This window comes from Triplophysa dalaica, chromosome 23 (assembly GCF_015846415.1).
Source record: "Triplophysa dalaica isolate WHDGS20190420 chromosome 23, ASM1584641v1, whole genome shotgun sequence".
Lineage (NCBI taxonomy): Eukaryota > Metazoa > Chordata > Actinopteri > Cypriniformes > Nemacheilidae > Triplophysa > Triplophysa dalaica.
The window spans coordinates 4,919,412-4,945,933 of record NC_079564.1 but is presented as its reverse complement, the minus strand read 5'-3'; the positions used below and the strand labels follow the sequence as shown (position 1 = coordinate 4,945,933).

The window sequence follows — 26,522 nt, the reverse complement described above, 5'->3', positions numbered from 1 at the left end:
TTTGCATTCGGACCTTTGAAGGATTGCGTCTTTATCATCATCCTCAAATTCTACTTGCTCTCTGTACTTTGATCAGAATGAAATGGATAAAAAAATGTCAGGCTTGGTTTTTTTGGAGTTAAGAGGGGTGGTTTGCAGTTGTCCTGCAATGCTGAGGTGTGGTTTCTGTACAGCCCTGATTTCATTACTTGGTTCCGTGCTCGTGTATATTTTATGAGGGTGAATTGAAGTGGCACTGGGCCTTAGCGCAGCTATAAATCTTGTGTTTTTGAGGCTACCCTCAAAGACATTTGGAAGCTGCTCCTCCTGTCGATAGACCACGGTTTCTGGAAATGGTTATATAACCACAGCGTGTGGAATCTAAAGTAGAGCAACTCGATCGAGAAAGTCAGAGTAATTCATGCAAATGCTGCGTCTTGTGCTTGTGTGGACTTTCCATCCTTATAGATTTGGTTTCAAGTGAATTGTCTGGCACAGGCATTTTATTTTAGAAATAAAATAAAGTCCAGATATTTATTTGGACTTTATTTTAAAAGTCCAAAAAAAAACTAAGTCCAGATAAAATGCTTCAATGACTTTCATAAATGGATTTGGAACATCTTGCACACCACTAAAAGGAATCACGCTTCTAATGTCATGACCTTTTCGGCTTCCAGTGGGCCGCATTGTGTGCCAAAAACGGCTGAATAGCAAAATGGTGCGAGCATGGAACATTCCAGAAGTGTTGAACCAGTCTGCCGATCCCTTGCCAGTTTGGGTTAGCCTACGGGATGCCTTAATCGAGATCAGAAGAGGTTTTATATGGACAGAAAATGACATGTTAGAGTTGCATGTTGCATTATGGGTTGTTCGGATGCACGTCATGTAATTCCACAGGGCGTACAGTTCTTTTGTCACCATGACGACCCATTGCAATGAAAGGCCCAATAATATGTTCATTTAAAGAATCTTTTCCCAATAAGTTTTTGGTTTTCAGAAAAGCACTTGTAAATGAAGAACTGAGAGTCTGGAATTGGTGAACTTGGTTCAACTGGCATTGTGAAAATAAGTGAGTCCACATGAGGAGAAGGCCACACAAAAGCATCTCCGCACGTACGGGACGCTCTAGAAGCCAGGACAGTGACTGAACAACCAATAAGCTTTATGAGAAAGCGAAGGCATTCGCGGTAGCCCCGCCCCTTCCCTCTGTGCTGCTGTGGGATAATCAGCGCTTTGTGCGAGCTGTGGAATACGGAACAAAAACGCAAGACTCAATTATTGAAAAGTCTAAAACATACGGTTACTGCAGCAACCATGGAAAAGCCTTAACGCAATAAAAAATTGAGCTGTTAAGGGGATCGTTCACCTAAAAATAAGAATCCTGTCATTTGTTCATCCTTGTGGAGTTCGAAACCTGTATGTCACTCTTTTTGCTGTGAAGCACAAAAGAAGATGTTTTGAGAATTGTTTTCGTGGTTTTGTGTTCATACAACGGAAGTCACATGGAACCAACATTCCTCAAAATATGTGACCCTGGACAACAAAACCAGTCTTATGGGTCAATTTTTCCAATTTGAGATTTTTACATAATCTGAAGTCTGAATAAGCTTTCCATTGATGTGTGAGTTGCTAGAATCGGATAATATCTGTCTGAGATACAACCGTTTAAAACTCTGGATTCTGAGAGTGCAAAAATATCGAAATATTGAGAAAATTGCCTTTGAAGTTGTTAATCTGGGGCACTGTGGCAGGCCACCCACTTACAAAAATAAAGTTTATATATTTAAGGTAGAAATTTACGAAATATCTTCATTGAACATGATCTTTACTTAATATCCTAATGATTTTCGGCATAAAAGAAAAATCGATCATTTTGACCCATACAACGTATTTTTGTCTTTTACTAAAAAGGTTCCCGTGCTACTTAAGACTAGTTTTGTGATCCAGGGTCACATATCTTCAAAATATGTTCTACAGAAGAAAGTCAACTAGTAAATGAGAAAAAAATCGAGTTTATTTCTAAATCAATGAAAAAATGGTATACTTTAGAATTTTTATGGTAGACTGTACTGAAATTCTTAAGTAGCCTATGTAATATTTTTTAACTTAACTGTAGTAAATATTGCTGCACACTACAGTATTTACCACAGGTAATCAATTTACTATTGGGCTGTTTAATACTACAGAGTACTCTAGTATACAGTACTACAATGCATTACACTGTAAAAAATACTATAATATAAAGTAATATTCCAGTAGCTGGAGCTGCAAAAATGCAGTGAAATTACATGTTTCATGTTTACATCTCTCATATTTCAAATATATGTGAAAATTCTGTGATTACAATTTTCCTACAGTGAACCGTAGGCTATACAAGTTACTAGTTTACTATAGTAAATATGTTTTACACTTATATTTTTCGTTAAGGATATTAAATTAAACCTGTGCTATGAGAGTAGGTTTATTGATTTCCAAATCCCCCTTACAATATTTTAAACAAACACCGTACTTTTGAACCTCAGCCAATACTTATCTTTACAGAGATAGCAATTTCTGCTTCTGTCTATTGATTTCATGTCCCACAACAGAATCATGATAACAGTGATCAGGTGTGTAGAAGCACATTATGGATCCATGTACGGTAGAAATAAACTGAGTTGGTGGTGTGTAGACGGCCTGGAACAGAAGGAGGAGTGGATCAAGAACCAAGATATATTATATGCTTGAAGAAGTTGTTCTCTGACTGCTGATCAACATGAGATTCATTCCTCACCGGTGATAGAGACCTGATTTGACGTTTTCTGTTCTTGCAGACAGAGTTTTAACCAAAATGTTTTCACCAGCTGGCCATTTTGTCTCCCTGTTATACATCTGAGTGTTTTCTCTAGGAACGCATTCAAATCATTCGACTTGTACTTTGTTGGCTCACAATGATCCATCATTTTTGTCTTAACCAAACGTTTAAAAGGATATTTCTCCTCATTATCGTCAGGATTGTAGGTGAAGATTTGAGATGTGAGGTTGAATGAGAACCGCATAGAGTTTCGAGCTGAGCTCAGAGTTTAAATAACGCTGAATAAAAGCTGTGTCTGTGACATCTGAAACTTCCCTGCATGCCTGTGGATATTTTTGAGCAGAACGCTCACATTCCCCAGACTACGCACTTCAGAACATAGGGAATTGAGTTCAGTATTGATTCTTTTCTGTATAAATCCAAACCGACTGCCACTAGCCATCCAAGCTCCAGATATTCAGCTATGAATGTGTGAGATAAATGTCATATTAATGTCCGGGAGGAAATCTGTGCTTTCTATTAAAACGCCAAAAGTTTTCTTTCTTCGTTAAAGGGAGTCGCTCTATTAGTGCCTCCTGTAAATCTAAAACAGCTGTATCTTAATCGAGACACATATGTCATCCTGAGTACATTTTTTTATGGCCAAAATGATCCCTCATTCCATTATGCTTTGGCATCCATGCACATTAACAGCGAGATGATAGCGTGATAACTATTAAGGTTATGACATCATCTCTTCAACAACGCAAGCCACATTCTTCCTCCGTGATATTAAATCTCTCACGTTTGTTAGAGGAGGTAAGACTTCCTCTGTTTAACAACCAATTAGTCAACTAGTTTCTTCTATTTACAGATGGAAAACAGTAACAGTTGTGAACTGGATGTTATATGGGTTAACATTACCTTAAAAGGACAGTTCAACCAAAAATGAAAATTCTCTCAACCTTTACTCCACCTCTTGTCATTTCAAACCTTTATGACTTTTTTCTTCTGCAGATAAATTGAGGATATTTTGAAGACTGATGGTAACCGAACAGGGGCAGCACCCATTCACTTCTATTGTATAGATTCAAAACCAATGCCAATGGGTGGCAGTTAACAACATTCTTCAAAATATCTTCTTTTGCGTTCTGCAATAAAAAGAAAGTCATACAAGTTTGAATTGACAAGAGGGTGAGGAAATTATGACAGATAATTTATTTTTTGGTGAACTATCACAGGGTGTCTGCGGGGTCTTAAAAAGTTTTAAAAGTTGATCAATACATTTAGAGAAAATGAAGGCCCGTAAAAAGTATTAAAACTTTTAAAATGCCATTTTCCAAGGATTTGAATTTTGTATCATCTTTTCATATCTGTCCAAAGAGGTCATATGCGAAAAGTTGTCTATATTTCATCATTGCGTAGGTGAATAGTGGGATGTCCATTTACACCCAGTTTTGGTGATGAGGTCTTAAAATGTATGGAAATAGTCTTCAAAAAGTTCTTAAGTATTACATCTAGCTCCATGATTTCTGTATGTTTCACTTATAGTAAAAATAAATAAATCTGGATCTTATGAGCACTTCTGGTTCAGTTAATTACTTAAGGATCAGGACTATAATATATGAATTTTGAGATGGGTTAATGTGGTTCTCTGTGTAGAGTAAGGTTTTATATCAAATTCTCTTTTGTAGTCTCTTATTTATTGTTAGATTTTCTTTTCTACTTTCCAGTAACCTTTTTAGGGAAGTAAATAGAATGGGTTGATAGAAGTCATCTAAAAAAAACAAATGAAGTATATCACAGATCCACCAAGTTCCGATTTAATGGCCCTGGGAATTATTACATACTCTCAGTTTCTATAAAAATACTTCAAGATGATTTGCCAACCAATGAGGATTTCACAAGTTGATAGCAAAGAATAGCACATGTGAACAAACTCTAAACAAGTCAAAGAGGAAGAAAGCAAATAGCCGTTCACTTTGGCAATGAATCGCTGGACCAAAAACAGACCTTGCTCTTTTTTTTCGGGGTGGGGGATTGTTGAAACCATGCCACAAAGTGCAGTCTGTTTCATTCCAGTCATTTTGAATGCTCTTTGTTCAGGAGGAATTCAACTGAAGTGCCCAGACTTTACTGGTCTGAGTAACGCAAAGGTTCTGGAACGTTACATAACCTTGCAGCGAATGGATAAACCACAGCTCTCTTTCTCTCTCTCACACACAGCAGTAGGTTTTTTTTCAGACTGCTGGACTGAGGTGGGGTTGTTCCAAACAGAAGGTTGTCTGTAATTCTGAACCCATTCCCCTCTTAGGTAGGAATGTTCATGTGGGCTAGCAACCATTTTACGGTAATGATACTGACAAACTAGTTTAGATTAGGTAGTGGTAGCTTACTGATTTAGGATTTAAACAAAGTGAAACTTCAATGCATAACTTGGCCAACCATCCATACATTCCCTTCTAGTTCAACATAGAATTTTTAATCTCTAAGAATATTGAAACATCTTAATATCATCAACAAATGTGAAAACAGACTTTGGTATCGGTCATGAAGTTTTTGAAATAAAATAGTCAATGCTGGATTGATTTTCGAGGCCTGACTCCGCATCTCTTTCTCCACCGGTAAAACTGCTCTAACTTCACCGACGTCGCCAATACAATTGGCATCGATAGTCTAAAACAAAACAACCCTTGGCGTGTTCTGGTTGAATTGTGGGAAAAAGGAACAGGATGATCTAGTTGATCTCTTAATTTCTGGCACCAGCAGACAGACATCTTAGCTAATGTCTGTACCGCATATGAAAAGAATTAATTGGAATTTTTTGGACGCCCTGACTTTGTAAACGCAGGCTGCTGTAAATCTTCTGTAAATCTTTATCTCTGCATATCATTATTATGCTCATTATCATCATTATTATATATAGATAATTAAGCCTATACTAAGCAATAACATTCCCATTATTTATGGTCTATTAGTTAGAATGAAATGTATAAAGCGATAAAGTTTACAAAATTCAAATGAATATTCTTTCGTTTCTAACCTGTTTGACCTATTTCTTCTGCAGAAACCAACAGGATTGGAACCCATTGACTTCCATTGTGTGAAAACCACAGATACATTTCTCAAAATATCTTCTTTCAGGTTTTACACAAAACGATGACAAATAAATTAGGTTTTATATTTGAGCGAAATATCTCTTTAATAACAGTTTTTTTCGAAAGGCCCCAAACTTGAATCCAGTGATATAACTTGACAGATTGTTCACTTCGGCAGACAGCACAAGCTGTTATGAAATAAAGCTTTTACGTAATCACACCCCTGTTGTCAGGAATTCCCTGTATCTCATTTTTCCTGAATGTGCTCAGTTGGGTCACTCTCTGTTTCCTCAGGAAGCGCCAGAGGACGGATATTTTCCATATGGGGGGCATAGTTGTAGCTAAAGCGCAAGGGTGGTGACAGAGATACACGATTCATATGAAACATTTTCATATGAATCATATTGAGTATTTCAGAAGGCCTGAGATAATATTTGTGACATAACTATGCAGACACTGCATGAACGATACAGCCTGTGACTTCTCAACACGCTCACATAAAGCATCAAATCAATAATAGAAGCAAATCAATCGACTTCAATCAAATCTATTCAAATGTGATGTTATTACATAGTATACCTGCAGGACTTTAAATTGACACTATGCATCTATTTTGTGTCTCTCATGAATGAACAAAAAGTTATGGAGAAATCTGGCATTCAGTAAAAAGATCACGAGGAAGGTAAATATACGCAGACTGTCTGCCATCTCGTGGCGAGTTTGAGTAATTGCACTTTTTTATTCTGTATAATGTAACAAAATCTACAAGACACTTTGATACAGATGCTGAATTATACGGATCCTGACATCGGTCTTTAATCTAAACGAAGGTGATGCAATTCTGGGTGAAAAAAACTTGAAATGCTGACCAACGAGCTGAAGCTACTGCACTATAATTTCAGTTCATTTTATTTCCATCTTATTTTAATTGTACATTCTTGTGTATATGCTTTAATTATGGGTTTCAATGTGATGTTTATGTTGTTAATCTTATTTATTTCCCTTCATGCTGTTGTAAATAATTTTTATGTTAAGCCTTTTAAACACCTTGTGAGTGTTATGTTGTGTATTACACAGTACTTGTAAACTTGCCCTGCTTTGAAACCACCACAGGAGTTCAAAATACACCCCACTAGACTAGATGTTAAACGGAACAGTTTGTTGGAAATTGACATAATAAACTGTTCAGTCCATATAATGTAGCCGTGATGTGTACAATATACCAACATTCATGTTAAAACATAATCCAAGGGAACATTGGTTAATGAAACGCCTGGCTGTTGATCCAAACCTAGCAACATCTTTGTGGATTTAAGGATGTAATTAACTTTACAAGTTCCAAGCTAAAACAAGGACCTTACAAAAAATTGTCTAAAAATAGCTGAATAATGCCAATGGTGCTTCACCCCTGTGTTGGGGGTACAGCAACTGCGTGTGTGTGGTTCCCCAGCTATATTTAGTTCGGACGAAATAGTATATCTGACAAAACTGGCCCTAGTAAAAGAGTACCAAAAATACCTTCTCATGGATTTATACATCATGCTATTATCACCATTACCATGGTTTATGGTGGGTATCTAATGCGTAAAAGTGAACAATGTACGAGTCGAGTACCATAAATGTGACCCTGCACGACAAAACCAGTCTTATGGGTCAATTTTTGAAATTAAGATTTTTACATCACCTGATTAATTTGAATAAACAAGCCTTCTGTTGATGCATGAGTTGTTAGAATATGACAATATCTGGCTGAGGTACAACTGTATAAAACTCAAAAATAAAAATATTGAGAAAATTGCCTTTAACGTTGTTAATTGGGGAACTGTGGCAGGACATCCACTCACAAAAATAAGTTTTTATTTATTTAAGGTAGGAAGTTTACTTAATATCTTCGTGGAACATGATCTTTACCTAATATCCTAATGATTTTTGGCATAAAAGAAAAATCGATCATTTTGGCTTTGCTAAAAATGTTCCCGTGCTACTTAAGGCTGCTTTTGTGATCCAGGGTCACAAATATGAATGTGTTATTTAAACAATGTACACATGTTTTCTTTACGAAGGTCTTGAAGATTAGGATCCAAAACGAGTTCCTATTTTTATTAATAATAAAGCCTATAATTATGTTTTCAAGTTGTTATTTGGATTGAATAAATAGTGTAGCTAACTGCGATAGACATGTTTTTGAGAAATAAAAAACAATTGTTTTCTAACTAGTTGGACTTAGTAGAGTAGAGCAAAGAACCGCTTCGCAATGTCATAGAAAAGAACCGGCCCACGAACAGTCGAAGTTTGCCGAAGTTTGCCGAAGATTCCCGAAGAGTCCGCGCTGCTACACCAGTGACATGCGCGTGCGAAGTACTCGAACGAGTTCGCGGAAACGAACTGTTCGAAAGAACCGGTTCGCGGAAATGAACCAGCCTTCGTCGTTCACATGTGTGTGAGAGAGGTCCTTTCTTTTTTGTTGATCTAGTGGGGAGCGTTCTCGGCGTGTGTATCTCTTTAAGAATAATCTGAAATTGGATCCTCTCTTTTCCTCACCTTCACCACCAACATTCCATACTGCCAACATCAACACACATCACCATCATCATCCTGCTCAACATGATCTCTCCGAGGCACACGGAGAAGACGCAAAGAACGGCGTTAATGTAAAGAGCTTCCGTTTCTGCGTTTGACATGAGAGCGAGCGTGTCACGTCGCCGTGGAGGTAGAAAAATCATACATGTTGCTGAGTGACGAAAAATCACGGATTTGGATCGGTCGACATGGAGAGCATGCTCAACTGACCGACAGACGCTGCTGTTGATGTTGATACGAGGTAAACTAGCGCGTGTTGACGTCAATATTGTTGTCATATTTACAATGCATAAACGTGTGCTTTCAGCCAGCATTGCGGTGTAATTTGGCCTAAATGGAAAGCAGCAGGCAGGACTTCTGTTGCAGGTTGTTGCAACACACGTCAATTCCGTCAATCGCATGCGTTATGTTCAGAGAGCATAGATATTACATACTTATCAATGCATTGCAATAAGATGAGTACTTTGCCCGTACCAATCTTCCAAAAAATGACATCTAAGCATATGTATGTATGTATGTATGTATGCATGCATGCATGTATGTGTGTTCGTGTACATTTGTTACACAAGCATTGAGGTTCAATGCACCACGCTAGAGTTAAACGACCACAAACGAAGAGAAAATGACATTAAAGCGAATAATCTGCTACTTCTAGATGGAAATACACATTACATATGGGTTGCATTCATGCATTTGTTTTCTTTATCTGAATAGGGAAAACAACTTTCTCTTTATGTGTTTTCCATTTCTCTTCTCAGGATTTAGTTTCAGTTTTAGGTGTTAAAATGTCTCAACAGACAAGTGCTTATGCGTACTATTTAAAGTACAAACATGTATTTTGTATATCCGGTTTGTAAAGGGGGAGCTGCCACAGTTTCACTGTACTTAGTTTAGTAAATGCCTCTGTATGTGTATTTTGCCCAGTAGATCTTATTATAGTTGCACTACAGTTTTCTCAAGGGACTAATAAGCAACCACTCCGTTGGCCAAGCCTTGGACCTTGAAAGCCAAGCTTTCATTCATAATATATCTTATAATATCATATGCACTTTCTCCGAGCACTAAAGTGTGTCAGAAGTACAGCATTGCGTGCCGAACTTGAGCACCAAGCTGACCCTAAAGAGGACGAGAATGAATCGCTCAACAGAATAATCGAAATCGACAAACGTTATGTTGTATTATAGCACTTCTCATATTATTGCACTTCATTGTTTTCCTCACTTTGGGATATAAAAGTTGACACGAACATCCAAGCCCAGCAGAAGATGTGTAGGAAAGCACATGGTTGGTCGTTGCGAACGACTTGTGTTACAGCTGTGGCCGTGCTACTTGACCTCGTGTTTGGCCTTCACATATGTCCTTTACTTTAAATACGCACCCACCCGTCCTGTTCTGATTGGATGAGGATGTGTATGGTGAAGCCTGTCGCTTCATAAGGGAGACCTAACTATAGTGACGCCATGTTTTGCTTCTGTCACCCCATGAGGAGATGTTCTGATATCTGTCGGCGCTGTTTGACTATTTTGAAATCCCATCAGCGCTGCGCAAAATAAACATTTTCAATGTTTGTGTGGTTTCCTTCCTGTAGAAAATAAAAATTCTGCCACTATTTACTCATAAAGTTATTTTTTATCTGAATACAGACGCACGCTTGATCTTCAGCAGAAAGGAATAACAACTTCATAAATCATGTTACTTTAAAGAATTAAACATAAAAACGGCGTCTGTTCTGAGCTATCGTTACCTGTTAACTATTCATACAACAAAATCAAATCACTGTGGAAAACAGCATTTGGGTTTTCTGAGGCATTTTCCTTTAAGCGTGTATAATTTGTTTTTTTGAAGCGGAGACGTGTTAAGGCAAGGTTGTGAGCTAAGCATGAATGATTAACTTTTGTGTGAGGTTGCACATGTTGCTGTCTGTTAATGGACATCTTCACTGGAAGGCCGTTGTTGTGACGTCAAAAGATTTGATGATGGAGGTATGGATTTGTCGTAAGATGTTATTTCAGTTGGGACTCTGCATAAAGTTCCTGTGTGCTTGTCCAATGTTTAAACTGGTTGAGCAGTATTAGGTGCAGTCCGGGCATTTTTTGTCCTTATCACAGTTTTTGTTTGCTTTGGGTGCATGACCTTGTAAAGTCCCCATAACGTTTTAAAAATCGCAGTTTAATTTTTGTTGCATTAAGTAGGCTTTGGTTTACGCCACAGATAGACCTTTCTTCTGCAAGAGAAGGAAGACCATGCGTTTAAAATCTGCTTCGTTTTTAAGTCAAGCTCTAGAAGTACACTAGGAAATTTTTATGGCTGTGAACTAAAAGCTACAAATTGTGATTTAGTGATGTAACCGCTGGCTGAATCTGCACACATTTATGTTGACTAAATACAGTGAAGTATGTGCTCTGTGTTTATTTTTTTCTAGTCTTTGAACATTTGTGGCTTTGGTTATTCATGTTTTCCATTAGCTTTTATGGGCTTAAGGTCACAAAACCAGATCAGTGGTAAATACTATCAACAAAAAGTCAAACTTTCGCATCCGAGTTCCACTAGGTCACAACAGACATTGGCATAGTTCACCCAAAAATGAAAATTCTTTCAACGTTACTCGCCCTCATGTCGTTCGAAGCCTGAATGACTCTCTTTCGCAGAACCACACAGAATATATTTTGAAGAACATTTGTGACGGAACAACATTCCACCCATTTCACTACCATCATGTGGATACCAAACCCATGAGTCATTTCTCTGTATATCTTTTTTTGTGTTTCACAGAAGAAAGAGTCACATACAGGTTTTGCAAGAAATGACGGTGAAAAAACGATGAAAGAATTTTGATCCCCTTAATGCTGATATATATTCTCCCTTGAGCACTCCTTTGAAAAAAACACACCAATGTAGTGTTGTTTAAACAAAATTCTGCAAACTGTTAACAGATCTTGATCACGCTCTCTGTTTAAAGCTTGAAAAAGAATTTTGACTGTGTGTACATGAACCCAGTTTCATGTTCTCTCGTAGTGAATCATATAGCAGGAAGTAAGATCGTTAGGACAGGAAGTTGGAAAAAAGATTCAAAGATGATTTCATTTCAACACCAAGAATAGTCTCTCGTTAGAATTTGGCAATAGTTTGTCATTCCATTATAGATCACTGCTTCAAATAGGACGGAGAGTTATTTATCTGGCGCAGATTGAGATGGCAGAACGAGGAACTATCAAAGCTGTTCCTTTAGCTTTAGAACAAAGATTTAAAGATAAGTTTGAGGTTTAGGGAAAGTAGATTTAGTATCATGTGGGGATACAGAACCAGGGCTGCGTTTCCCAAATGCATAGTAATGCTAAGCGCTTCATAAAGCCGATCGTACGAATCATCTTAGACTTGCGTACCGTTTACTAAAAGCTTCGTAACTTAAGTAGCACTTGAAAATCGTCGTAGATCTACGGGTGCTCTGGAGTAATCGTAAATCTGTAAGTGCATCGTAAGAAGAGAGATTTATGAGGTCACCTGCAGGACAACCGGAGAAACTTAAACCGCCTAAACTTAAACACGCCTATTTGTGACTTTTCATGATTTCATTTATTTCGTTTTTTTGTTTATTTACATGTTTTTAATTAGTAAACTAAATCAATGAAAAATACAGTACTATTAAAATGTAATGACTGAACATACATTAATAAAGTAAAGAATGAAAAATATGTATAGTATGGGACAGGCATTGAGCAAGTTATTGGTTCTAACAAAGGATGCATGTTTGTTGCTGGATTGCTGTATTCAAGTTAAACCACATATTATGCAAAGTTCAAATGTGTTTGAAAGAGAAATGGTCAAAATAATTACTTGGTGGTTGTCAGTCTCTAACCACTGAGTTTGTTGAAATTTGTTTTATATTAATTTTATTAAATAAACAATTCAGGGATGAACCGATATGTCAATTTTGGCCGAAAACGATAACCAATAATACTTGAACATTGGACGCCGATAACCAATATATTGGCCGATTTACAATTTCTAAATATTAATATAAAATTTTCTGAGACAGAATTTCCCCCCCCTGAAAATCATGTACCAAGCATACTGTACACTAATTAAAGATTTTTTAACTTTTAAACTTTTCTGGTACAATGTTTATTTCATAAACAAATTAAAGATGTTCTTCTAAAGAAACCCAGAAAGGTGTTCACAATAACCACAAGTCTAATAGGTCTCAAGTAAGAAAGCAATCAGATCGATTGATTGATCGACAGATTGATTCAACTACAGGAAATGATTAATAATTTATCGGCTATAACATATCGGCCAAAAATTTTATTATCGGCTGATACCGATAACATTTAAAACATCCATTTATTGGCCGATACCGATATTGCCGATAATTTTTTGTGCAATTTTTGAATGGGTCATGTAGTTTGGTCGCAATCAAAGAAACCGTATACATTGACATCTAGTGGTTGAGCTTTGTATCGCAGTCTAAATTCTATTCAAAATATTGGGAGAAACAAGTTTAGCCAAGTCACGGTTCTTCTCGGTTTCTTTTGCTTGTTATCATATTGTTTATGAATGTGTACCAGAAGTCAATGGCAGTCCATAAAGGCGTGCATGTGCAGTAAAGTTTGTTTATGTTGTCACTTTGAAACCGTCTACAGTTAAATCATATATGAAATTGCAATGAAATCTCTAGTTAAAATCAAACTTTGATGTTGTTATCTCATAATTTGATTTTGGGCCTAAGCCTAGTTTTCACAAACTGGGTCACAAATCTATCCAACTATAATGTACGATTCCCTTGTAAACATTACGTAACTGTCAATAAACAAAATTAGTCCCCCCCCAGAAGTGTCTGTGCTTTCCAAGTCGAACACGGCACTAAAATAAACTCTGTGTTTTGCAACAGGAGAGTCTAACATGTCTCAAGTGTTGCATCACGTCTGATCGCATTAATCTCAGTGGGGTGCTTGATTGATGCTTTATATAAAGGCAAACGTTAAATATTGTGTCACAGAGAGCTAGCGCTGTATATTTCACTTCCCACTTTTACAATCGTCAGATAGAGCCATGGGTTTTACAGCACCACGTTTGCTTCTCACCAATGTATATGGAAACGCCAAAGGGCAGGTCTGTTAAACATTCACTTTACTTTTGTACTATATCTAGGTGTTTCCGTCGGGTAATGCTCGCCATGAGATCTTAACAGGACTTTGGTGGCTTTATTTTCAAGTTGTCTTCTCGTTTTTGTCCTACAGTGGGGTCGGGTGGCCATGGACCCCTTCAGCCAGCTGATCCTGCTCATCTCTGTGGTGAGTTTTTGTACCTTCCAGTGGCTCTTTCACAGCGTGAGCCCGTGGGCATCATCCAGAATCAGCCCTGGCTTCCTCAAACTCACCCACAAACAGAAGATCGAGTGGAACTCAAGGTAGAGAAGCACATCATGCATGTCTTCTGGTTTTGTAAATTTTTAAAAAAAAAATTAAGAAAATTTAAAAAAATATGTATAAGACCTGCCAGCTTCATTTAAAGGTGCACTGTGTATGATTAAAGAGTACCTAGGTTATGTTTTTTTAGGCCCTACTTTGGTTTATGGAGTCCAACAACATGTTTATGTGCATACAATGTGTTTAAACACTATAATGTTGTAATAATAGGCAGTTTTTCGTACCTTACTTCTTGACTGACTCTCAAATGATTTGTTCCGCGATTCCTCCGTCTAGGCCCCGACTACCCGCTAACCTTCTGTCATGTGATTTGTCAGATGGTGTAGTCTGTTGTTATTGGTCAAACGCGTTCATCATTTGTTGCAAAAGGAACCCCACTACCATCATTACAGGATTACGGTTTACATGTGGTTGGATGTCATGTATATTATTTGTGTAGCTAGAGATGGCGGCGATTTTACCGTACCAATTTGAGCCGGAGTCTGACGTAGAAGAAGACGCTAATGCACAACAAACTCCACCTCGACTGAAGCAGGATGTTTGTCAGTGGCAAGTGACAACTCTTGTCATAAAAACTCGCAGTGTGACAACATGCATGTTGTGCTTTTGCTCATCAATGATATAAAATATATTTTTTTCTTAAAATACTGTTAATACGTTACTAATACTATTATTTCGACTTAACTGTGCGTTGTCATGGTCCATAGAGCATTTCAGAAAGTCGACGTTATGAAAAATTATTGTAGTATCACCCAAATATATCTATATAGGTGCACGTGCGGCAAATGTGTCAAAATGCAAAGGTAATAGCCAGATAAACAAACTGTAACACCCCAGAAATAACGGTACATGCTAATGTTAGCGTTATATAAATTAGCTAGACACAGACATAAGGTACAAAAATATTTCTTTAAGTTAAGACAAAAATGAATAGTCACACTTACAGGTTGTGATTCGGTGGAGCTAACAGGTCCAAATAGAGTTTGTATTCCCCCTCTTTCAAAGATAGTCATTTCACATATCCTGCAGTGATCACTCAAAGATTATTAAACCAATCTTCGGTGAAATGACGCGCGCACAGTTAAACCCTGAGGTTATACTCCTTTGGTATCGCTTGAAAAATGAATTGTAACCATTTTTCCCCTCAGACGTTCGTTCTTCCTTTGGTAGTTGAAATAAGACGGACTTAGTTTCACACCGTAGAACACAGGATCTAGACATGATACACACGCATCACGAATAAGCGACAGTGTTTGTAGGAGGAGAAATACGTTTTCGCGTCAGTCTCATCCAAAACTAGGCGGGGACTATGTATAGTGACGTAGATACGCAGGTGAACTATTCCACGTCTCGTTTGTGTGATTCATAGTCTACTCCCATTTGAACAAGCAAATAACTGTTATTTATTCACCTTCGGACTTACAACTTACTTTCAAACACGGCAACATAACAGACTGCATCAAATGTCATTTTCATGATCTCATGCTACCTACTCTTTAAGGAGAATCTATTAACAGAATTGCAATATAATATACATAACTAGGACAGGTCCAAATTCCATTTTTGGAGCTTCGAGGCTAGACTAGACACCACGCCGTAGGGAGGGCGAGAGGTCGCACATAGACAGCACATAGAGAAAGGGTGTGCGGGAAACTCTGCTAACCTTTCATTAAGTCATAATAAACTCGATCAGCCGTTTTCTCTTTCAATAAAATCTGTGACTGTTTACGTTAACACGGAAAGCCAAGTACACGGAGAGATGCATTTTGAAAACACCTTTCATGTGAGAAAGGGCGCTGCAGGCAACAAAAATATAAATTCATTTATAATGAATTAAGCTGTTTTAAATAGTAAAATAATGATGTAAATAGGAATCATAAAATCTGTTTGTGGCAGCCAGTGTTGATACAGTGTGGCAGGCCGCAATGAATAAATCAATATTAGAAAACGAAATAACATGTTATGAAAAGTAGCCTAACATTGTTTTGGTTCGTTTTGAAACTATGGCGGAACAAATGAGACTCTGACGAGCCCACATAGTTCAATTTTTTAATGGAAAACACTGTGGTGGAGCACAAAAGAAGATATTTCAATAAATGTCTTATCAGTGCCCATATACTTCCATTGTAAAGACACAACATCAGAAATAAAGTCACACAGGTTTTGAATGACATGAGGGTAGGTCAATGATCAAAGAATTTTTAGGTAAATTATCCCTTTAAAAGTTCTTTGGTTTTACGTAATTAACGTTCTTCAAAATATCTTTTTTGTGTCCTGCAGAATAAATAAGTCATACAGGTTTGAAATGACATATGGGTGATTAAATGATGACAGAATTATTATTTGTGTGTAAACTATCCCTTTAATTGTTTGACATTGCTTCTAGCTCTAATGTATAATGGACTCAATATTTCACTTGCGTCTCTCTGCAGGACCGTGTCCACGCTCCACGCCCTGTTGGTCGGCCTCTTTTGCCTCTGTATCCTGTTCTTCGATGAGGCCGTCAATAAGGACCCCGTATGGTGAGCGCTCGGCCCTCAAGACAGACCCATTATGAATGCAGGGCAAACACTTCCCAGACTTTACAATATCGTATAATCGTAATCAATATCGTAATGTGATCCTGAGCTCTCCGTGCAGTATTTTCAGTAGGCTCTTTCTTTTCCACAACAGGGGAGATCCGACTCTGGTGAAGATAAACGTCAGCATTACCACAGGCTACCTCATATCTGGTGAGACCTACGGCAACCTTTTGCTGTCTGGATGTTGTAGCGTTGCTTTTTTAGAGGCATCCGAAAATTTGGATTTGGGATATTTGTGTTGTTGAGATTAAGAGGGATGCATGTATTTACGTTTTACTCTCATAATGTACACAGATGTCACGTTTCAAATGGATACCTGCATTTCATGAAGAGTATAATTAATTGCGATTAATCGATTCCAGAATAGATATTTTTGTTTATGTAATGTGTTATAAATATACAGTATATTACTTAATATACATTTATTAAATATATACATGTATGTTTATTTATCTATAGATATATATATATATATATATATATATATATATATATATATATATATATATATATATATATATATATATATTAGTGGTGGGCATAGATTAATTTTTTTAATCTAGATTAATCTAGATTAATTCCAAAATTAATCTAGATTAATCTAGATTAAAATGGCTCATTTGAATTCTGCTGAAGGCATTCAGAATATGTGTGCTACCCAAATAATGACTAAAAGTAAGTCTTTGAGAACGGGTTTCTCAAGCCAGGTGGCGCATTAGACCAGGGGCTCATCTCCTGTTTCCAAAATGCATCACAAACTGCTTGAGAAAGCTGTTCTACTATGATAATTGGTGATGAAAATTAAATTATGTTCAATAAAATGAACTTGTGTTTACTTCCGCATTAGCTAAGGGATGATTTCCGTTTAGGTGGTACTTGAGACTGGAAGAGCTCCTACAGTACATTTACATTTAGTCATTTAGCAGACGCTTTTATCCAAAGCGACTTACAAAGAGTGAGGGAGCAACAAGAGATGTGTCATACAGGAGCCATAATACATTAGATCTCAATACAAAGTTACTGGTTTCAACTAAAGCTAGACCAGTACCTGTTGAGAGAAAGTGTTTTTTTTAAACCAATTCCGCATTGCACAAGGTGCAAACAACCTTAGTCTTGTCGATGTTTCTATTGGGAAGCTTCTTAAAAATTAATATTCCCTGAAGCAAACCCGGCGGCTTCATAGCTGCATCCATGTTAGCACGTCACGTTTGATGCGGTAATTTCACAGTAACGTTATGTTGTGTTCAGACCAAACGCGAATGGCGCGTCAAGCGCGAGTGATTTATATGTTAATGAAAAGAGCCAATAGACCTACTTGCTGCGCGAATGAAGCCCTGGTTATGAGATGATGAGCCGGCTTCTGCTTCCGCGAATGACGCGAGTTGAAAAATATCGTTCTCGCCGCGTACAGTGCAGTTAAGCTGGTATACATCCGCGCTAAAATATCAAGGTGAAAGTCATCATAGCTTGCGTAGTATAGACCCAGCTGCCAACCCAACTTTGAGAATAGATTAACGGCGACATTTTTTTTAACGCGCGATAATAGTCTCACTGCGTTAACGCCGTTAACGGCCCACCACTAATATATATATATATATATATGCTACACAAACATATTGCAGTATACAAACACACAAACTTTTATTTTGAAATCGATTAATCATGATTCATCGATTTGACAGCAGTATTTAAATATGAACGAGTGAAAATAATAGTAATGTTAATGTAATACTTTAATCCGAAAAGACATGGAATACCTTTACTATGCTTTGACAAAAATTGTAAAGGTTTTGGAGACCTGTATTAGTGGTGCTCGGATAAGCGTTTTGTTTCCTAAAGCATTCTGTTTGTTTGCCGTTGTTTTGGGTGCATGTTAAATGCTGTAAGATTTCAACTTTCACATGATTTCCTTCAAAAATCTAACATTGTGTCCTTTTCTCTCTGTTGTTTTATTTTACAGATCTGCTGCTTATATTTTACTATTGGCGAGCAATAGGAGACAAGTTTTTTGTAATCCACCACCTGGCAGCATTGTATGCTTACTACTATGTACTGGTGAGTTCCCTGTTGTCCCATAACAGAACATGCAGGCAAGATGGGAAAGAGACGACCAAGAGTGAACAGTGGAAACTGTTAGGTGTGTGTAGCCAGTGCTGAAAGTTTCTACGACCCTCAAAAGAGTTACGAGCGGTATATTATGAATAGACTTCAGTTAGAAATCATATTATTGCGTACGTCACACATTTTTTTTGTCACGCAACTTTGTTTAAAAACAGTTCTACATAAATTAACAAACCTGATGAAAACCTGTATATGACTCTTCTGGGAAATACAAAAGAAGATATTTTGAGAAATGGTTTTGTGTCCATATAATGGATGTCAGTGGGGTTCAGTGTTAACATTGTTCCTTTTAATTCTGCACAAGAAATAGTCAAAGGTTGGATTCTTTCTCATTGTCTATTAATAATATATACAATGAATGTCCTGGCAACAGGTAAGATGAAACTATTACAAAATAAGACTTTGTATATGTGATATCATGTATGCTAGATTCATGTCTATCGTATTACTTTCTGACGGTGGTATTTGTGAAATCATGTATGCTAGTTTCATGTCTATCCCATTACTTTCTGACTGTTATGTATGTAATAATCATAATAATGTTTTAAACTAAAATGATTGCATATTTAGTTAGCAGCAGGATGATTTGCCTTCAGCTGGTCATTATTTCTTACTAAAAAACCTTCAGGATGGTATAAGACTTCTCTACTTTGTGATGGGGTCTTGACCATCCTGTTGGCGTTTACTTTGTGATGATGACCAGCTGACTAAACATCAGCATATATTGTGAAAAGAATAAGAAAGTCCTAGTTATAAGGTTCAAATATTTATTAAAATGGTATATTTTTATACATTTTTAAAGTCTGAAAAGTCTAGAAAATGTCTTTTAAGGGCCCTTTCTTAACTATTATTATTGCCATTATTATCATTAATATTGTTATTTATTATTATTGTTTTACTAGCTTGTGAGTATTATAATATTTATTTATAGTATTATTAATATTCACTGTTATTAATAGTATTAGTATAACTATTTTAAGTAGCTTATGATTATTATTATTTATGAATATTATTCTTAATATTCGCTATTATGATAATTTGTAGTATTAGTAGTATTACTATATTTTTTATTAGCTTATAATAAATGCACACAATCAAAGCTAGTAAACTTAATATTCATATGATTTTGGAAACAAGCCCTGATATTCAATTACTGGTCTACACCACCCACCCAGGCCATCACTGTTCACTCTTGGTCTAGTTGAACGGTTACCCTCTAGGTCACCAGGTTCTGTAGCTGACCATGACTATGATAATGATGATGGTATTTTTTGCATGGAATGCTTTTTGAAGGTTATGCCGAAGTTCATTCTCTCAGCTTCTTCTTCTGACCCACTTCGCAACTGTATCGGTCAGATCAGGCCTCTTCGGGTCCAGACTGCACCCGATCATTTGCATGTGTTGATGCTCGCAGTTCCTGTGTGCTGGGTGGTGGAGGATTTCTTGTGTGCATGCTCTGATATCTTCCCTTCCTTTGAGCCTCTTTTTCTCTCTAATAAAACCTAACATCCACGTCTCAACTGCAGGACGAATAACTGCAAGGAAATGCTCGTTCATTGGGCTGCATTGAGATGCAGCGTCCACGCTCAAGTTGTTGGTTTTGCTGAATACTCACCAGATTGGTACATAATATGCATTTTTCCATTAGCTTCGTGACAAAGCACAACATGACCAATTACTCCAAATAACTGCAGATTCGGTTGATCTGATCTGCAGAACAGGATGATCTGGTCCTCAACTTTTATGATAACCGTAGGCGAACACTTACCTAGTGTTTATCCACGATTAGTAAAATTACTTTAGAGAACTTTGACATTTTTGATTGAGAAATAATAATCTCTATTATGTGTTGTGGTCGGTTATAAACCCCACATATGATTTACACTGAATTTATGGAAAGCTGCATATTGTTGTTCGAATGTAGACCATACTGTCACTGGTCACTTTTATGACTGCCATTTCAGGCATTAGGGATAAATGTTCAAAATGATCAAGATTAGATATCACTCAAGATCAAGATGGAAGTGTCATTTGGGTCCACTAAGGAATGAAGTCTGTCGTTTGAAGTGTCCGTCATAAATTCGTTGTTTTTGTTTTCTGTGTCATTATTTAATTGCTATTAACGTTAAAACAATTTTGTTTGAATTTCTTTACTTTTTACTTTATTTTTAGCTAATTCCAAGACTTGCTATATTTGAAGTGAGCGAACTTGAACATGAATATCATAAGTACGTTTTACAATTGTACTTTATCTTTAGAAATTAAAACATTTAGCTAAATTTGGTTCTGTCAAATATACTTTTAACTTTTTAATGCAAATAAACTTTGCATTACGTCACTTTTGCCTCTATTTCGCCATCATTGTTTGAAATATAAAATTGCAGGTTAGTTTGTGTATGTGGGTTAACTTGTCAAATGACGTCAAACAACTCGGCTTATGATTATTGTTTGCTTACGTTTCTGAATCAGATTGAAGTGAAAATTATAATTTATATAAACAGACAGATTGCAAAGACAACTGCCTACCAAACTTGTACAGACAAAGCATTTTTTTTCAAGTAACTAAAACATTTTTGTCCCGTGTGTTGTGCGATTTAATTTTTTCAAAGTGCATGTCCAACGTGTCTTAAACGTTCATGTTGCTGCTTCTGTGTTGTTCGTTGTTTTTGCATCGTATCTGCTCCTTTTCTTCCAAGATTCTGACTGTCAGTCTGATGTCTGTCTCCCACCTAACACGACTTCTTAAATAACTCAGCCTCACTTCCTCTGACCAGCAAAAACCCTTCATGCAAAAACTACCAGTGTCAATGTTAGTCGGGTTAATAAGCGCCAGACTTGACTGATCTAGATGGAGACTTCTTTTCTTGTCTGCTGTCCTGCTGTTATGGAACTTTGAGCAGTTACTGAAGCCCAGTTACAGTATGGACTTACCAGTACCTAGAGGTACCAGCATGCACCTGCTAGCCAACCTGATCATTTCTTTCCTTTCTGTTTAGAGTAAGTATGCTAACGTGTGTTTTCATTACAGCCCCAGAGGTAAGTTTGTTATTAAAATGTGATGCAAATGCTCACAGAGGAATTAAAATGTAAATCGCACCTGTCTCTAAGCCAGGCTGAGCTAGTTTCCTGGTTTTAGCGGCTGGTTGGTTTTAAGGTCAATGGACATACTTTAGACCTGACTAACCAGACAAAACCAGTAAGCTATATGTGTCAGTGGGGTTGGTTCGTTGGAGATGTGGAAATTTATGAGAGAATTATCGTATTTAGGCGAACTACTTCTTTATACTTGGGAGTGTAACTCATACCGCATCACCAGACATTAATGTTACCCAAATTATTCCTCTTGAGGAAACTCCTAAAAGAGTAACAAGGAAACAAAGAACATTTTAAAGTATGTTCTCACCAAAACAGAAAAAAATCCTTTGCCTTCAAATGTTAAATTAAGTCTGTAAATATCTCCTCTCCAAAGCAGTGGTACCTGACAGGTGGAGATACTGAGACTGTTGAAGCCAATTAATGATGTAATGCTTTCTGTGTCTGTGTCATTGACTACATTTACGTGCACCCTCATAATGCGATTTATAAAAGGATTTTGGCAATGCTTCGATCACTCTTTACCTCATGTAAAAGCAACCATTCGATTTAAATAATGTGATTAAACTCATAATCGCAGTAAGCATGATCGAAGTAGTATGTGGTGTTCACAGGTTTTAATCGCAATATGAAGGCTTGTAAACATCTTAATCGCATTTATGCTGCTCTGATCAAGGTGTGAATGTGCTTCTGTCATTCACCTTAAGTGCAAATTCATGGTAAACACGAAAGTCAAAAATATTACCTTACCTTCATACAGAAACAACGCAAACGTGATGACAGCGCACAACACCTTTGCGGAGGCGTATTTCTATATTCATCACGAATAACCAGAAAATACTTCTGCAGAATAGTGTTTTGCATTTGATATATTAAAACGATAGCCAGTAACACATACCTACTGTATCTGAGATCATCGTTTGTGCTGCGTATTAGCAAATAATCACTAATGAAACATCCATGTAAACGGGAGCAAAGAGGTGTTCTCAAGTCATGCAAACATGTTACTGCGATTAAGTCCTTACTCTGATTATTGGTAATAATCGCATTGTTCATGTGCATGTAAACGTTGTCAATGTTTGTTCTTCACGTTGTTGTTTCAGGGTCAAGGGATGTTGCCTTATTTTGCAAACTTCCGTCTACTGGCAGAGTTTTCAACACCGTGTGTAAATCAGCGGTAGGTATTTAGCCAACTCAAATTAAAGTTTTCCCCTTAAATGAAACTTCTGTTCTCATTTACTCACCCTCGTGTCATTTCAAACCTTTGTGACTTCTGCAGAACACGAAAGAAGATATTTTAGAAGAATGTTGCAAACAGAACAACGGCGGTACCCATTGACTTGCGTTGGTTTTGTTGCATACAATAGAAGTGAATGCGTACTTCCAGATTCGGTTACCAAAATTCTTCAAAACAGCTTCTTTTAAGTTTTGCTTAAGACAGAAAGTCAATGAGCTTTGAAATGTCAAAAAGGGTTATTAAATGATGACGGAATTTTCATTTTTGGGTGAAAATTTGCGGTACTTACTTAAAACCTTTTAAAGACAATGTGACCTCCATTTGACACTTTTTTTCTCTATATTCAGTGCCCCTGATTTTATTTTGCTTGGGTGATACGATTCGCTTTATTCTAAAGTATACATCACATTAATTTTGAACACCATTTCGTTTTGTTTCTTCACAAAAACACTTAAGGCTGTTTGTTTAACAGCATGTTACATTGCTCCCCTGTGTTTTCCAGCTGGTTCTTTGAAGTGTTAGGTTACTCCAAAGCCTCCAAGCCCAACATGGCTAACGGAGTACTGATGGCCATGGTGTTTTTCCTTGTGCGGATCGCCGTCATGCCGGTCTACTACAGCCGGATGTGCTCCGTGTATGGGACGGAAGCCTTCTACAAGGTCACCTTCGGCGGGCGCTGCGCTTGGATCTTCTCCAGCATCTGTCTGGACATCATGAACATCATGTGGATGCATAAAATTGCACGCGGCTGCTACAAAGTGCTGCGCTCCAGGCGGAGGTCCAAACCCGAGAGCCAGGAGAATGGAAAAACTGACTGATTGATGTAAGGAAGTGCTGTTGAAGCATATGCCTCTTGCTCGCTTGGAGGGTTTTCGATGACCTTCAAGGGGTCACGGACAGGTGGGACTCTGCTTGATCGTCATCGATACAATCACAAAGATGGAAAACCACAGAAGAGCAATATTTTCAGTGTGGCCAACACTTTTAGGACCTAAAACCAAAATGCCCGTTTGAGATCAGGACTCCGTCCATTTACCTGTGCTTGTTATGATACTGTACAACAAACGTGCAGATTGTGCAATGTCACCGGCTTAAGCGTCGGAACTCTTTTAATGTTTGTTTTATGCCTGACTTTTAATCTCCAGACTAGTTTTAATTTCGAACTGTGGGCAGGTAAACCACATTATTTATTCATCAAAGTACAGTCATTCTGTTTGAATCGCTCTACTGTGCGGAGGGGCCAAGCGGTCGGTGAATCACCTGATGTTCTTTTTTACTTTGAAGCCTGAAATGATTTATCCGTTTAACTCCACAACACGCGAAACAGACACTTAATTTATTTGCAAATCTCTTGGAAGCATGATGTTGTACTTCACATATTTCAAGCAGAGGAAATAATGGACCTTTGAGATCTGACTGCTCATAATAGGATTCTGAAAAGAAAATGGCCAAATGCAGGTTAAACAGCCAAAATAAAAATATATTTTTCCACAGGTTTGATTTCAAAAGTGTGGGATACGAGCTCCTCTTAATAACTTTAAGAATGAATTCAGTTTACAAGCTAAGGTCGCCGTTCCGGTGAAACAGACTCCAGTATGTTCGCACTGTACAGTTGCATGCGGCAATATCTCTTTTCGAATGTTTGCAATGTACGTAAATTTTATCAGGCACAGTGATTATTTTAAATACATTTGTGTATAGTCTATTCAGTCGATACTGCACTAAAACCATGATGTTTTTTAAAGAACTATGAATGCTGTAGTTGCAGAAGTCGGAATGTTAGAGGAGTCGATGTCAGAGTTTTCCTGCACCATACATAATTTATTTAACCAGTTTTTACACTGGGAGAGCACGGCAATGTTTGTAATACATATTTATTCTTTTTTTAATGGAAAGATATAAATGTGTCAGTCAATGTATCAGAATAGATACATTGGAGACTTCACAATACAGAAATACTTTTATGAATTCATTTTCACCATGTAGGAAAATACTTGTACACATGTGCATTCAGTGGCAGCGCAGACGTGAGAAAATGTGGAGTTTTATTGATTGAATATACATGAAAGCTAAAGAAAGACATAAGAATGCTTTGAATTTCCTTTAACATCACGGAAAAGGTGTTAAAAGCAGTTTTATTTTTATTGAACTTGGTACTTGAAATTCATTTTTCAGAGATGGATCTAAGGAATGGTCTTGGACTAGCATTAATTAAAGAAGGAAAAGTCTTTGTCGCGATTTTTGCAGTCAATCGCTCAAGATGCCTTTTCATGTTTTTAGTTTTTTAAACATCTTTTATTTGATTTACTTGTGCGACTTTTGTACCACATGCTTCATTTGTATATTCATGTTAAAGGACGTTCAACCTCAATTTTAATGTTTTGTTTTAAATTAGTGCCAATCTTGCAACCAAAGATTGAGGAAAGCCGTTAATCTTTGTCTCCGTTTTTTTAAAACCCATAGGGAATACAGGCAGGCCTACAAACATGCATTATAACTTTAGTAGATGAAAGTGCACTCTAAAACAAGCAATGGAAAAGAAGGGAAGGTCATTTAGCCAGTAAGTTTTTCAAGCTTTTTTGGAAGGGCATTTTAAAGTCAGTACTGATCTATCATTTAACATTTGTCTTTTTCTTGCCTTTTTGCCTAACCTATTTTAAGTTTTCCATTTCCATTTTTTTTTAATTCTTTTTAGACCCAAACCTTCAGTGTTACAATAGAATTTTGGGCATCTGGCAGGAATTCAGACTTCTATTGCATTTTATAATTATATAAACATTTACATATATGCATTTGAGTTGATATATGAAATGTGGAAAGATATTTTTTTCCTCACGTTGGTAAATTCTTGCCATGTAAGTTTACAGTTTTCAGGGTTGTCACAAGGATTGTAATTCTTTATTGATGGAAAGTGCATGTGTCTGAAAGAATGACAGCACGGTCTATTTCATTGCGTTTGTTTATTCTTCACAAGTCTGTCTTAAAATTGTATTTCTCAATAAAGCAATATGTTCATTAGGATCTGATCACTTGTCTTTTGATGAAAGATCTGTTTGGTTACTGACATTCTTACAAATATCTTCCTTTCTGTTCAGCAAAACAAAGAAATGTCTATAGGTTTGGAACAACTTGAGGGCCAGTAAATTATGACAGAACTTTCATTTTTGGGTGAAAAATCCCTTCAACTGAATATTATTTTATTGGAAAAACAACAGCGACTAAGTAACATGTCAGCGAGTCCAATTTAAAGAAAGCAGGCCTTATTTGGAATTACACTCAACAAGAACAGTAGAAAACGTTCTAATGGATTGAAAGGGTAGCCTATAGTTTCTGTAATCACTTACGCGCCTTCGAGTTGTTTCAAATCTTTATACATTTCTTTGCTCTTAGGAACACAAAAGAAAGATATTTTGAAGAATGCTTATAACCAAACAGTTCTTGGACCCCATTGTCTACCACAGTAGGAAAACCCTTGTATTTTTTGACTACTACGGTAGTCAATGGGGTCCAAGAACTGTTTGGTTATAAGCATTCTTCAAAATATCTTTCTACATGTTCAACCAAACAAAGACACAGGTTAGGAATAACTAGAGGGTGAGTAAAGAGTTTACATTTTTGGGTGCACTATCCATT

The 26,522-nt window shown here is 37.0% G+C and overlaps 1 protein-coding gene across 1 annotated transcript; it reads left to right on the top strand.

Annotated features, from left to right (window-relative positions):
* The first annotated feature begins 8,200 nt into the window (after positions 1–8,200).
* tlcd4a (TLC domain containing 4a) lies at positions 8,201–25,915 on the top strand. Its single transcript, XM_056738389.1, has 7 exons — positions 8,201–8,671; positions 13,668–13,837; positions 16,289–16,378; positions 16,530–16,588; positions 18,399–18,493; positions 22,756–22,829; positions 23,392–25,915. The coding sequence occupies exons 2-7, from the start codon at positions 13,683–13,685 to the stop codon at positions 23,705–23,707; spliced, it is 789 nt and encodes a 262-aa protein (XP_056594367.1). The 5' UTR covers positions 8,201–8,671; positions 13,668–13,682; the 3' UTR covers positions 23,708–25,915.
* The last annotated feature ends 607 nt before the right edge of the window (positions 25,916–26,522 follow it).

Excerpts from the sequence above, each read along its gene's own strand:
- tlcd4a (XM_056738389.1), top strand. The coding sequence starts at position 13,683 with ATGGACCCCTTCAGCCAGCTGATCCTGCTCATCTCTGTGGTGAGTTTT. Across the intron at positions 16,379-16,529 it reads GTCAATAAGGACCCCGTATG|GGGAGATCCGACTCTGGTGA; the intron begins GTGAGCGCTCGG and ends TTTCCACAACAG. Across the intron at positions 16,589-18,398 it reads CACAGGCTACCTCATATCTG|ATCTGCTGCTTATATTTTAC; the intron begins GTGAGACCTACG and ends TTTATTTTACAG.